Below are 13,528 nucleotides of genomic sequence, written 5' to 3' on the forward strand. Positions count from 1 at the left end.
AATTAAAGTGTTCACTATTTTTGTTTTCACTCTCAACAACTTCTTATTTTTTCTTTAGGTTTGGTTTATAAATTAAAAATACATATTCAACTTATTATAACTTAGAAGGGTTTAACTTCTTCAAAAACTCTTTATTACCGGTTTGACACCGGTATAAGTTGTTTATCCAAACACTCAAAAGTGTTTATTACCGGTGCTACACCGAAATAAGTCAATAAGTTGTTTTTATAAGCAATCCCAAACACCAATTACATTTTTTTTCTTAAGGTTCAAGATTCTATCGATTTCGAAAGGGCATTTGGCTTAGTGGTATGTGAGTCTTTGGCTTTCTGGGAGGTCAAGGGTTCAAACATCAACAAATGTGAGGAGGGTGCGTGAGTTTATTTGTTCTATTTACCGTATTTAAATATTATATACTTTAAAAAATAGATTCTATCGATTTCAATATATAGAAGCATCATTCATTCGATAAGCTTTAAGGGTGCGTTTGGTTTAATGGAATTTTAAGGGATTTGGATTCCGTGAAAGGATTTGGATTTGTAAGGATATGTTTGGTTTGTGGGATTTGGGATGGAATTGAATTCTATTTTTTGTAAATGATTTATAAAAACAAATTATAAATAATTAAATTACTTTTTGTTGATTACTTATTATAAAGCATATGTTTTTAATATATTTTAAAACATTATTACGTACAAATATTACGAAATCTTCCGAAATACCAACTACCCGTATGGGATTTTAAAATCTTATGTTTGTGGGATTTTACGGGATTTTAAATCAAGCAAATCCATCATACCAAACATGGGATTGAAATAGAATTCATGAATTCCAAATCCCTCGAAATTCAATCCATTCCATCAAACCAAATGGGACCTAACTCCTAAGGGTCCGTTTGGTGCGCAGGAATGGAATGAAATTACGAGATTTGGATTTCAAATTCATTCCAATCCCTTGTTTGGTATGCAAGATTGTCTATAAGAATAACAATAGCATATGACTTATTAGTTAGTTTTTATTTATTCAGCTAACAACGAGCTTATCAGCTACTTTCTCAAACATAGCCGAAAGAAAAACTCAAATACTATTGAATTACGTTGAATGATTTATTTAAATATGTAAAATGAATAAGTTATTCATTATAAAAAAGCATCTGGTTATCGGTTTCTTTTTAGGCATTTTCACCAAGGCTATGGACGACGAGTTAGTTCTTCTTCCATGGTTTACGGATGGAGAGAATGATGATGATGGCGATAACAAGAAGCAACACGATGCCGATAGTCATGCATTTTCTTGATCTCTTTTGTAAGCTTTTGGCTGTCGTTAGAGCATCGGCACCCATGTTTACGTGATCCACTGCATTTGCGACCTGCAAGAAACAACAAAGCTCAAAACAAACTGTACTGGTGTCTTAGGGGTTGTTTATTTACCTCTTAATAGTTCCATTAAAAGACAACCTCTGAACCATTGAGAGGTGAATCTTGTTTGACGAAAAAAAGTCTGCCTCTTACTGGTTCTAAAAACTTCTAAATAATTTTGTATCTTCAGTCCCCCTTAACCATTTAGCGCCCTAATTTCATTGTAAACAATTACTAAACAATTATATTTCATTTTACAGTATATAATGAGAGTCTCTTAATCGTTTTGACCACTTAATCATTCTACATCAAATCATTCAACAACTGTCAAACATCATCTTACAATCCAAAATCAGCTAGACACAAACCATTAAACATGTATATACATAAGAACCTAAAAGCCAACGAATTCATTAATTATTCATTATGAATAATTCTAAAATATTCATAATTATATTATGAATCATAAATATGATTTAGTTTATTATTAATGATATTTAATAAAATTCTTAAATTTTCAAAACATTTATGCTTATTATTTAAGAATATCATTACCAAATAATGTTTTAAATAAGGGTCCATCATTAATCTACCTTTTTTTTATTAATCACTTTATTGTTTTTACCTCTAATTAAAAATAAAAATAAAAACCAAAATATCCCTTTTTTTTTAGAGAGATGCCTCTTTAAATACCTTGTATTTTGATGAGGTCTTCACAGTTAAAGATGGTGATTTGTCCCGACCCGGTGAGTAACTCAGTTCACCGGATCCGAACGGGGATGGAGACTCCTCGCTAAAATGGGTCCCAAGAATCCCCGGTAGACTCAAACCGGAGTTGGGGCCAGGGCCGAGTATTGTACCCCCGACCCACCCCATAAAACCGGTATATAATTTTATTAATATATTTTATAATATATATATATATTATTTAATTTCTAAAATTAGGTATTGATCGGAGATGATGATCAGGGTTTGACAGAAAAATAAACCGGGGATGAGATGTTAATCCCTGTACCCACCGAGGACTGGGGTCGGGGTTGAGGCCGGGGGCTGTTACTAAAAGCTGGGGTCGGGGATTACTAAACCCGCCCCATCCCCGTCCCGTTGCCATGCCTAAAGAGGTACCTCTTTAGAAAACCGGGTAGTTAGTTTTTTTGTTTTAATTAGAGATAAAAACGTTAAAATAATTAGTGAAAATGTGTAGATTAATGATCGACCTTTAAATAACGACGATAAATTTATGTTTTAAAACCCGTTCAAACGGGCCAAGTTCAAACAGGCCAGGCTTTAAGCAATGAGTGACAATACAGATACCCAAATAACTTTCCGAAGTAAGATAACACAAATTTTTTTACTTCATTTTATTTTTAGTAAAAAGTTGATTACCCGTAACCTTAATCAGTCCCATACGGGACCATATCCTACAAGACCAACGTGAAAAACACTTTTCAGCTCACTCAACGACTGAAGTTTGGGATCGAACCACAAAATTGATTACTCGTAACCTTAATCAGTCCCATAGAGTTTTATTGTTTTAAAGTTAATTAAAAATACTCAATTTCTAGTCTTTTTTTAATATTATACAAAATAAAATAAAAATCCAATTTAAAATTAGAAAATTTAAATAATTTTGCACAAATGGAAGTATTCATGCGAACCTATCAAATACCCAATTTTATCTATGACTCTATATTAATATTTAAATACATAAAAATGTAATTGAGAAATATTAAATTCGTAATAAATTCCTCGTAATCTTAATAATAAATAAATACACTTTCTTTATAGATAAAAATAATATCATAGAAAAATAATCAAAAGAAATGTTAAAAATCTATGAAAACGATCTAAAAATATTTTTTAGAAACTATAAAACAAAAAAACACGTTGGAAACTTTCAGATTATGAAACAAATATACATGCACAACTAAGGATGGTGATTTGCTCGGGCCGGTGGGGAACCCCGCCAACCCGAATAGAGACGGGGATTCCCCGTTAAAATGGGTCCCGAGGCCAGGGATCCCCGGTAGACTCAAACTAACAGATATTTTTCATGGGGTTTGACCGAGGTTTGACAGGGGTTTGACCGGGGACAGGATGTTAATCCCTGTACCCGCTGGGACCGAGGCTGGGGATTACCATCTCCACCCCATCCCCGTCCCGTTGCCATGTTGCCATGTCTATGCACAACAATACCTTAAATAGTAACTTTTGATGAAAAAACAAAAATAATAAAAATAATTTTAATCACAAGGATGGTGTCTGATTGGTTTGAGCTCCAAATGTCAAAAGTATCTAGAGGTCCCAAGTTCAAATCCAAAGAGGGTCCTTGTGACCACGGAGAAACAAATGCGATGACTCCAAGCTACCCACAAAACAAATGATCACTCTGAGATTAATCGACTCATATTGCAGGTTAGATATCCATATTAATAAAAAAAATGGTTTTAAATCAATTCTCACATATTTGTGTTTCTAACAAGATTAATCCTCATAATATAATATTTTACATCACATATAATTCAAGAAAAAACTATAACAAACAATCAAATATCTAAAAATATACATGAAATCCACCCCATAAAGTATATAAAATAAAAGATAATAAAAATTATAAATTTAAAAAAAAAACCTATAAATTCGGACGTATTTGATGGAAAAACAACTAAACAGCCCCTAAGCTCCCTTGCCACTTTTCCATGGCTGAATAACAGAAACTACAACGATCGCTATTATAACTAATAACAATATAATCGCGATACACATACATTTCCGACTCTTCTTCTGTAGTTTCTTTGCGGTATGGAGTGCAGTCGTTCCTGATTGGACATGATCGACTGCATTCGTTACCTGTATCAACGCTTTCCGTCAACACAATCCCCCCTTTAAATCCCAAACAACGTACAACTTATAATGCACAACGTACAAGTCACCATAGCACTATTCGTAATTTGGTAACCAGACAGATTTACCGATCTTTTTTCATCTCCTATTTTTGTTTCACCTATTTTGACGGGACAAAGAAATATACATTTTTGTCCCGATCAGTTCTGTCTAGTCCTGGTCTAATGGTGTGTTAGATGTAAGTTTTATATACATTATTGCTTCGGATTGACCGATTAGTGATGCTCCGAGAAATACTTTCCATAAATAGAAGGCATACCTGGCTTTCGATATTGTCCAATAGGTCTCCTTGAGCCTCTACAAGAACCGCCATATCGAGGTATATCTGATAACGTCAACGAGTCGTTTATGTAACGGAAATAAGCAAATGTCGTGTTTGGAAATCCAAAACCGGAATTCGGGTCAAATAAATACCTGATGTAGGTCAAGAAGTTTCTTTTCAATTTCTTTCACGGCATCGTGTCTTTCTTGAATTTCTTCCAGCGTATTTAGTACCTTCGATAGAAAACGGTTCAAAAAAAAAAAAAACGAATGTAGTTGAACACGGAATTTTATCTCTACATCTGATGTGACTTTTTTAGTCACATCAGATACAGATGTAGGCCATGCTTGGCAGTAATAACTAATCTTTAGTTAGCCATTTGAAATAGCGTTTCAATAAGCTCTAGGGGTGCAAACCAGTTTAGATCGGTTCATTTCTCGATTTCATTACTTTAGATTTTTTGGTTCCGGTTCTGGTTCTAGTTCTGGTTTCGGTTCAAACCCGATGAACCACTCTAACTTAGCCATGGACAACGGGAGTACCTGTCCTCGCCCCATTTCTTTCATTGCGTTCTGGAAAATCTGTTCGCTATTTCCGGTTTCTATGAGGTTGTTGATCGTCTGTAGCACAAAACTCGATCCATGAATCCAACATCGGAAAAACACGATAGTTTACGCAAAAACAGAATTCGGGCTCACCTCTTCATCTGGTCGTGTTCCTGTGACTGCTCGATATCGAAATCAAACAACCAAAAATTCACAGCAAAACCATTTGGTCAGTCGATATAACAATCGAGTAAGGTTCAAACATAGCAACTCGTTCGACACTTAAAAGTCAAACGTTTGACTCATCAAAACCGAACCTGTGATGACCCTTCTTTCCACGACCTCACGGTATTCATCATCGATCTTTTGCCTCAAAGTCTGAAAGTGGATGAAGCATACAATAATGAGAAAACCAGCAAATAAACCAAAACAAACGAGCTCAGTATATCCCATTCTGGTGGTGGGATGTACACAGATCAATCTCTACCCCAAAGAGTAGAGCAGATGTTTTCATGAATACCCACGTCGAATAATTAACCCGAAAAACGGAGTACATATAAAGATTTATAATACCTGAAATTCCGTCATTATGTCTCGGAACTTCTTCGTCAAAGCACTGGAAATTTAGAACAAACCCAACGGAGATTCAATTACCGGGCGGAAAAAAAATGACACAACGGTAACCACCGAGTCGACTCATGACCGTTGAGATGATTATGAAATTCCGAATCAAGAGCGTTCCCACAATGGTAAGCTTTTTATTCGAGTTTTTTTCGAAAAAGTGGGACCCACAAGCTTAGGTGGTCAGTTGCCGGGAGCTTTTTGCTTAGGTGGCCAAAAAGCTCTCCGAAAAGCTCCATTTTATATGCTTCTAATATATGAAAATCACCGAAAGATAGTTAAAACTTACGCCGTCATATTTGTCCTAGATCGATCGACCCCCGTCCCGGGCCCACAACCGGGTTTTTGTCGGTTTGCTAAGTTCTACGTGCATCGCTAAGTTAGACGATTAAAACGGATAGTAAACTTATTGCATAGAATAGAATAAACGATACAAAAAGAGTAATACCTCTTTATTGATTGCTTCTATCTTCGTTTTTACATTACGTGCGATCTTTCCCACTTCATCAACGTCTTTTTCCATCCGTTTCCTAATTGCTGAAACCAAGTAATCGTTCATGATCAAATGACTTCAAAATCAAAACCGTTACACGATTGTCAAAAACCGACCTTTCATAGAAGACGCTTTTGTGACGGATTTTGACTCCTCGTTAGAATCCTGAGAAACCAATTGCCAAGAAAAGTCTATACATAAAGGGTTCAGGGTTTAGAGTTTAAGGTTTATCCATTGTGAGCATATTTCATATACAAACCCAATATTCGTTACAAACCTTTCAAAACCAATCCATATCATTAAGAGACAACCTCTGAATCGTTAGAGGTGAATCTTGTTCGGCAAAAAAAAAGTCTGCCTCTTAATGGTTCTAAAACCCTCTAAATGATTTTGTATCTTGGATCTCCCTTAACCATTAAGAGCCCTAATTTCATTGTACACAATTACCAAACAATTATATTTCATTTTGCACTATATTATAAGAGCCTCTTAATCATTCTGACCACTTAATCATTCTGCACCAAACCATTCAACAATTGTCAAACAACCCCTAAATTTGATTTTAAGCTATGATTCATATTGTTTCACATGTCCTGTTCTCATGTATGTTTCACATGTGAAACAACACATGAAAAGCGGTTTGTAGGTTTGTAACAACTATTGGATTTGTATTCGATATGCCATCTATCCGTTATACGGCATTTACTTCACGGAGTTTATATTCACACAACGGTACAAACCTCTTTTGCTCAAACCACTTATGCTCGAGCTACAAATTGTAAATATGAAAGAATAACAAAGAAAACCGTATGTCGGTTAACGTCCTTCTATAACGCTTATATGCAACACCTATATACGGGCATTACTTGTTGTATATCCCACTCGGAGTAGGGTCTAATACGTATAATGTATGCATATACTATGCATATACTTTATCGTTGTTTCTGTGAAAACCCCCCGTTTTTGAAGACGGAAGTGAAACGAAATGCCGTTAATAGGGTACGGGAATGCATACCTTGAGTTTTTTCAATAACCCTGAAAGCTTATCCACCTGTTTCTCTATGTCTTGGATCTACATTTTGAAGAACAAAAGACAACTTATCATAACAAAGATAGAAGTAAACCAAGCCAAACGAACCCAGTATGGTGGGAGTTGTCGGTAGTCCACAACTTGCTTCTCGAGCTTTTGCTTAGAATCATAACTTCGAGTTCAACTTAAAACCATGGTGGGAGTTGTTGATAGTCCACAACTTGGAGTCTGTAAGGAGCTCACAAATCTGCTTTTCTATTCATGCGGGACGGGTTGTTACACTGGTCGATGTTTATTTTAAGTATACAATATTTATATACAGCAAAGCTCACATACACGTCATTGACCATTTTGGGCGAGGCTTGAACCCATGACCTCCAAGAAGGTTGGGATCTACCGGTAATTCAGGTGCCACCGCGCCATTGGGGGATGTCTATGTTATATGGCATAAACCGCAACTATTTCTTATTTCCGTCTAGGTTCTTTTACCAAATGGTGGATATTGACGGATTTAACGAACAATATACCTGCTTGTTAAACGATTCCATTCCCATGTCCGAGTTACTTCGTGGAAGTCGAGTGCTCATCTGAATATCCATATCTCTTGGAGGATGCTCTCTGGCATCACTCACGAACGAATCCTGAAATACAAATTTCACAAGAATATACACAAAAAAAAATGAAGTCGGAATTTGATTTATGTCCAACTTTTCGAGCTTAATCATGTCCAGATTGTGAAACGTAATCGATCAGAGTGTGAACAAAAATAACGACAACTTCTGCGTGGTGTTTCAAGACTACATTTTTTGAGCAAACTCCGTGTCGTATTTGGCCGTACGAAAAGAAATGAAGATTTGATATATGGACGGACAAAGGGCGAAGAATGGACAACCGCTCTGCTTCTTGGGGTAGTGGAACTACAACAAATTCGACTTCATAGGACGGCAAAGGGCGAAGAATGGACAACCGCTCTCCGAATAAACTTTTTATAGGACTTAAATTTACAGGACCAAACAATTGTGCGTATAAAGTACTATGTAAATGTGTTACAGTAAGTTGATATGATGTCGTGCATATTTATATATGATGCAACAATTGCTTAGTCATATAAACTTATGCCCCTTAAAACAGTCTATTAAGACATTTAGGGATATTTGGTGTCCCATAAAGCCGATTTTGTTGTGGTGAGGACAAGTCACTTCAATAAGTATGCTTCAATTCATATCTGATCAAGCAATTAAACCAAAATGGGAAGTCTGGAATTGAAATCCAAAATGGGGTTTAGAAATCCAATAGGTAGTTGGTATTTCACTGGATTTCATAGGATTTGTTTGGAATAATATTTTAAAATATGTTAAAAACACTTGTTTTTTGTATTAATCATTTAATAAAAAGATAATTAAATTATTTTTATAGATTTTATAAAAAAATTATAAATTATTTATGAATAACTGAATTCAATTTCATTCCAAATCCTACAAATCAAAAATACCAAAAAATCCAAATCATTCCACGAAATCAAAATCTCTCAAAAACATTCCGTCAAACCAAACGGGTCCTAATTGAATTTTGTTTGTGAAAATATTGAGGCGTTCGGTTTGACGAAATGATTTTGAAGGATTTGGATTTTGTTAAAAGGGTTTACAACGGGAAAGATTTAGAACCTTTGGTGTGTTTGGTTCGCACAACTTGAAATGGTTTTGAATTTTATTACTTATAAATAATTTATAAAAACAAATTATAAAAATAATTAAATTATTTTTTTATTAATTATTATTACAAATCAAATTGTTTTTAATATATTTAATAAAACATTACAAACAAATCATATAAAAGGGGTATTTGGGATTGCTTATAAAAATAACGTATTGACTTATTCCGGTGTGGTATTGGTAATAAGCACTTTTAAGTGTTTGGATAAACAACTTATACCGGTGTCAAATCAGTAATAAGGAATTTTTTGAAGTAGTTAAACACTTCTGACTTATAATAAGTTGATAAGTGATTTTATAGAAAAATATAAGTTGTTTCAAATAAGCAATCCAAAACACCCCAAAATCCCGTTAAATACCACCTACGCCATAGGATTTCTAAAACCCATGTTTGTTGGATTCCATTGAAATCCAAATATCTCAATTCCGGAATTTCTTTTAAACCAAACATGCGATTGAATTCCATTCCAACCCCAAATCCCGCAAAGCGCGAACGGTGTTAAAGAAATCTGTTAGCTGATTCATCTCATTGATAGAGTTGTACGATATACATGAATATATGCTTAATAGTTAAGCTATAAACTTGCAAACTAATAAACAAAACACCAAGATAAATCATGGGTATCATTCAGCACTCTAATTTATAAAGTTCGATCAGCTGAAATTGAAAAAAAAAAAAAAACCAAAAAATTATCAAAAAAAAGGGTCTACAATCAACACTAAATGATTACGAACAAAACCCAATTCAATATCGATCAAAAGGAACACAAAAACCCCACTTCAAATCCCCAAATTCCAGATTTGCGATCAAGCAAGTAATCAAAAACCCCAATAAGAACAAGCAATCGAAACCAAGAATCGATTCATTAAAACCAAAACGATTACGAAATTAAGAACATATAACTTAAGAAATAAGATGTAGAATCGAACTTACGCTGAGCAAATCATTCATCTCGATCAAATTAGCGAGCCAGAGAGTGAAGAAAATTTGGGGGTTTTTGCGATAGAAGTGGGAGAGGCTAAAGGAAACAGAGGTCAATCAGGATGGAATTGATTATATATACGTGGGTTTACTTTAATTCTCCAGGTGTTCATTGGTTGTGGGTTTGGCCGGCGAAAAGCAATCGCAAATTGATTAAATAAGCATAAATGTTGTTCCTGATTTCATACAAGAAATGGCGTTGGTTACTAAATGAGATATGATATTTGTTGCTATATGAATCGGCGACTATATCGGAAAAGATTTTGGACCCACTCGTAATCTGGGCCGGTAACAGTTGGGTGAGGCCACTTCTTTGTAGTATAGTAATGAAAACATAGAATCAGCTCAGATGAGCTTCTTTTTTTTTTTTTTTTTTTTTTTTTTTTTTTTTGAGATTCATGAGATTATTTTTTATACTTGAAATTAATGATAGTTAAATTGGCCTGGCTCCGGACCGTTAGAGGAACGGGACCAGTAAGGATCGGTTATAGAACTGAAATTTGGGACCGGTTATGGATTTGGGGTGTTTTGCGGGACCGGTTATGACCCGATTTTTAAAAAATGTAACTATTTTTTTTAAAATGTAGCCCCTTTTTTGGCCCTTTTTTTTGTATATTTTGCTTTCTAAACACTATATATAAGTGTCTTGGCTGAGGGATTTACATACCAAGTTCTCGATTCGCAAAAATGCAAAAATCCGTTCACAATTATCGGTTTCTCGCAATATTATGTAAGACAATGTAATTTTAATTATAATAAAAACGCATTTTTAAAGTGTATTTGAGTGACTCAATTACAAAATTTTACAATGTATTAAAAATATATATCATTAAAAAATATAAAAATAAAAAATTTAATGACTGGGACAGGGACCGGGACGGCGGCCTATAACCGGTTACAATAAAGCTTGACTGGGCTCAACTTTTTCGATCGGGACCGGGACCGGGTATGAGAAATCTTGAGACCAGCCCGGCCCAAGACCGGTTTTTGGGCATCACTACTTGAAACTTCACATTAAAACGTTGTGAATGTAACTTTCATTGTGTTTTTGCTATAAAAATTTTGAATTTTTTTATCTTCACAACATTTTGCTATGAATTTCAATTATAAAAAAGTGGTCTCACGGGTCTCACGTGAACCCCAACTCTACCAATGAATTGTAATTGATATGTAAAATCTTATACTATATATCAATTAGTAGTATTTTATGTTTTTTTTTTTTTTGTCGGTACATGTTGGTATTGATTTTGTACTAATTTTAAGTTATATATATATATATATATATATATATATATATATGAAAACTTATCATTTTATAAATTTTGAATGATATTTTGAGCTTCTAGCCTCCAGGTAACATGACGATTTAAGACTTTTTAATTTTAAAGGGTAAAATTTGCGGATATTTAAATGTTCAAAGAAAATACTTAAAGGTACAAATGTTTAATATTTAAAACTTTAAAGTACAAAAACTAATAGATGATTAAATAAGTCGATATCATGGTACTATTGTGGTATGTAATTTCAGATATTGTGTATTAATCTAGTTTGCATATTTGATACAGTACTACCAACTAACTGTAATTGATTGGTTTTATTTGTTACAAAATGTGAGAGTCTTTTGATGTGTGATTTAAAATTAAAAAAATTTAGGTTCTAAATATATATGTTTTAACTTTTAGATGATTAAAATGCTTTTATGTTTATATTTCTTTTAGTCAATTCGGAGATTTTCGATTTTAGTTTCTAAAAAACGTAAACCCTTTTAACACACACGAAGACCACAGGGAAGCAGATGTAATTTTGAGAACAAGCGAGAAGAAATGGAAGCAAATGTCATCCCAATTAAGATGCTACTTGGTAATTGTTGAATGATTTGGTGCAAAATGATTAAGTGGTCAAAATGATTAAGAAGCTTTCATGATATAGTATAAAATGAAATATAATTGTTTACAATGAATTAGGGAACTTAATGGTGAAGAGAGGCCCAAGATACAAAATCATTCAGAGAGTTTTAGAACCATTAAAAGACAGACTTTTTTTTGCCAAACAAGATTCACCGCTTAACATTTCAAATGTTGTTTCTTAATGGAATTATTAAGAGGTAAACAAACAACCCCTAACATATCTATTCACTAAGAGACGAAGCAAGCAAGCAAGAAAGAGATGAAGATGGAGATGTTGCAGATGGTGAAACAAGCAATAAAGAGACAACGTGATCAAGTATTAGGTCCAGGGTTAAAAAGGTAATTTAGTTTTCAAAGCTAATAAGTTGTTTTTTGATAAGTAAAAAAGAGTAACTTATCAAAAACTTCTTAGCACCGGCTTGACACCGGTATAATCCTTTTTTCTTTTTTCTTTTTTTTTCTTCATCCAAACACTGATAACTGTTTATTACCGATATCACACCGGAATAAGTCAATAAACAGTTTAAGTAAGCAATCCCAAACACCCCCTTAACGACTTCAAATATTTATTGTAGGTGACTTTAGTAAAACCAACAGTCTTTTTTTGTATAATTGGATTCACAAAATAAAAACTGAATTGATAACTAAACTATAACACGGGTTACAAGATATGAGTGTGAACTCTGATATATATTTTTGGTTTGGGCTTAATGAAAATAAATTTTGTCCTAAATAGTGTTGAGCCCAATCCTTAACCAAACTTTAGGCCTCGCCAATCTTAATCAATACTGGTTGTAACTATTGATGGCCAAAAACCGATCCCGGTCCTGAGCCGGGCCGGGCCTAATCGGTCCCAAACTCTCATAACCGGCCATAACCGGTCCCGATCGAAAATGGTAAGACCAGAAAGGTACTTCATAACCGGTTATGGGCCGCCGGTCTCAACCGGTCCCGGCATTAAAAAATAAGATTTTTTTTTAATTTTTTTAATGATATATATTTTTAATACATTATAAAATTTATAATTGGGTCACTCAAATACACTTTAAAAATACGTTTTAATATAATTAAAATTACATTGTCTTATTAAAATAAATTATAAAATTATTTAAAAATACATTTATTTACAAATACTAGAAAAATCAGTATCTGGCAAAATTAACTGGGACTAAGAATTATATACTTTTCTTTCACTAGTATGATGCATTAAATGTTTGTATGAGTGTATTAAGTAGTTTGCAGAATATGAACTGTTGTACGTGGTTATATATTTCTTTTATTTACTTTTAAAATATTTACTCGTATAATAGTTTTTTATATTATTAAAGGAAATTCAATTCATAACGAAATATTTCCTTTAATAAAAATGATATGAAAGTGTAATATGAACGTTATATGAGCGTTATTCCTTGTCAACAACGTCACATATACATGTGAAACCATAAAGAAGAAGGTAGATGCTAAGAGATACAGAAGATAATGAGATATACTTAGAAAAAACAATTGTTTATTACTAAAAGGACCCTTACCGGAAAAATTTGACAACTTCGTTGTTTTTCTGCACGAGGGCGAAATTGTAAATATGAGAATTACAGTATCTTGTTCTTGTATTAAAAGATATTAGAAGAGTACTCACGCAATGCAGCGAGACATATCTCGATTTTAATGTTTTATTTTATTATTTGTCTCTGTCGATGTTATAATACGATTTTAT

At 33.6% G+C, this 13,528-nt stretch overlaps 1 protein-coding gene across 1 annotated transcript; it reads right to left on the minus strand.

Annotated features, from left to right (window-relative positions):
- Positions 1–3,838: 3,838 nt before the first annotated feature.
- On the minus strand, positions 3,839–10,056 carry LOC112525272 (syntaxin-132-like). The gene is made up of 13 exons (XM_025135323.1): positions 9,860–10,056; positions 7,741–7,854; positions 7,199–7,255; positions 6,300–6,348; positions 6,139–6,227; positions 5,980–6,053; positions 5,643–5,685; positions 5,387–5,447; positions 5,223–5,248; positions 5,067–5,144; positions 4,677–4,757; positions 4,522–4,587; positions 3,839–4,208 (listed from the first exon to the last, which is right to left on the minus strand). Exons 1-13 carry the CDS (start codon positions 9,875–9,877, stop codon positions 4,035–4,037), a joined length of 930 nt encoding a protein of 309 aa, XP_024991091.1. The 5' UTR covers positions 9,878–10,056; the 3' UTR covers positions 3,839–4,034.
- Positions 10,057–13,528: the final 3,472 nt, after the last annotated feature.

This window comes from Cynara cardunculus, assembly GCF_001531365.2.
Source record: "Cynara cardunculus var. scolymus isolate 2C chromosome LG 13, CcrdV1, whole genome shotgun sequence".
NCBI classification, from domain to species: Eukaryota; Viridiplantae; Streptophyta; class Magnoliopsida; order Asterales; family Asteraceae; genus Cynara; species Cynara cardunculus.

Coding starts and splice junctions, on each gene's coding strand:
- LOC112525272 (XM_025135323.1), bottom strand. Junction 6,349..7,198: donor GGTTATTGAAAAAACTCAAG/GTATGCATTCCC, acceptor TTGGTTTCTCAG/GATTCTAACGAGGAGTCAAA. Junction 6,054..6,138: donor TAGAAGCAATCAATAAAGAG/GTATTACTCTTT, acceptor CGATGCACGTAG/AACTTAGCAAACCGACAAAA.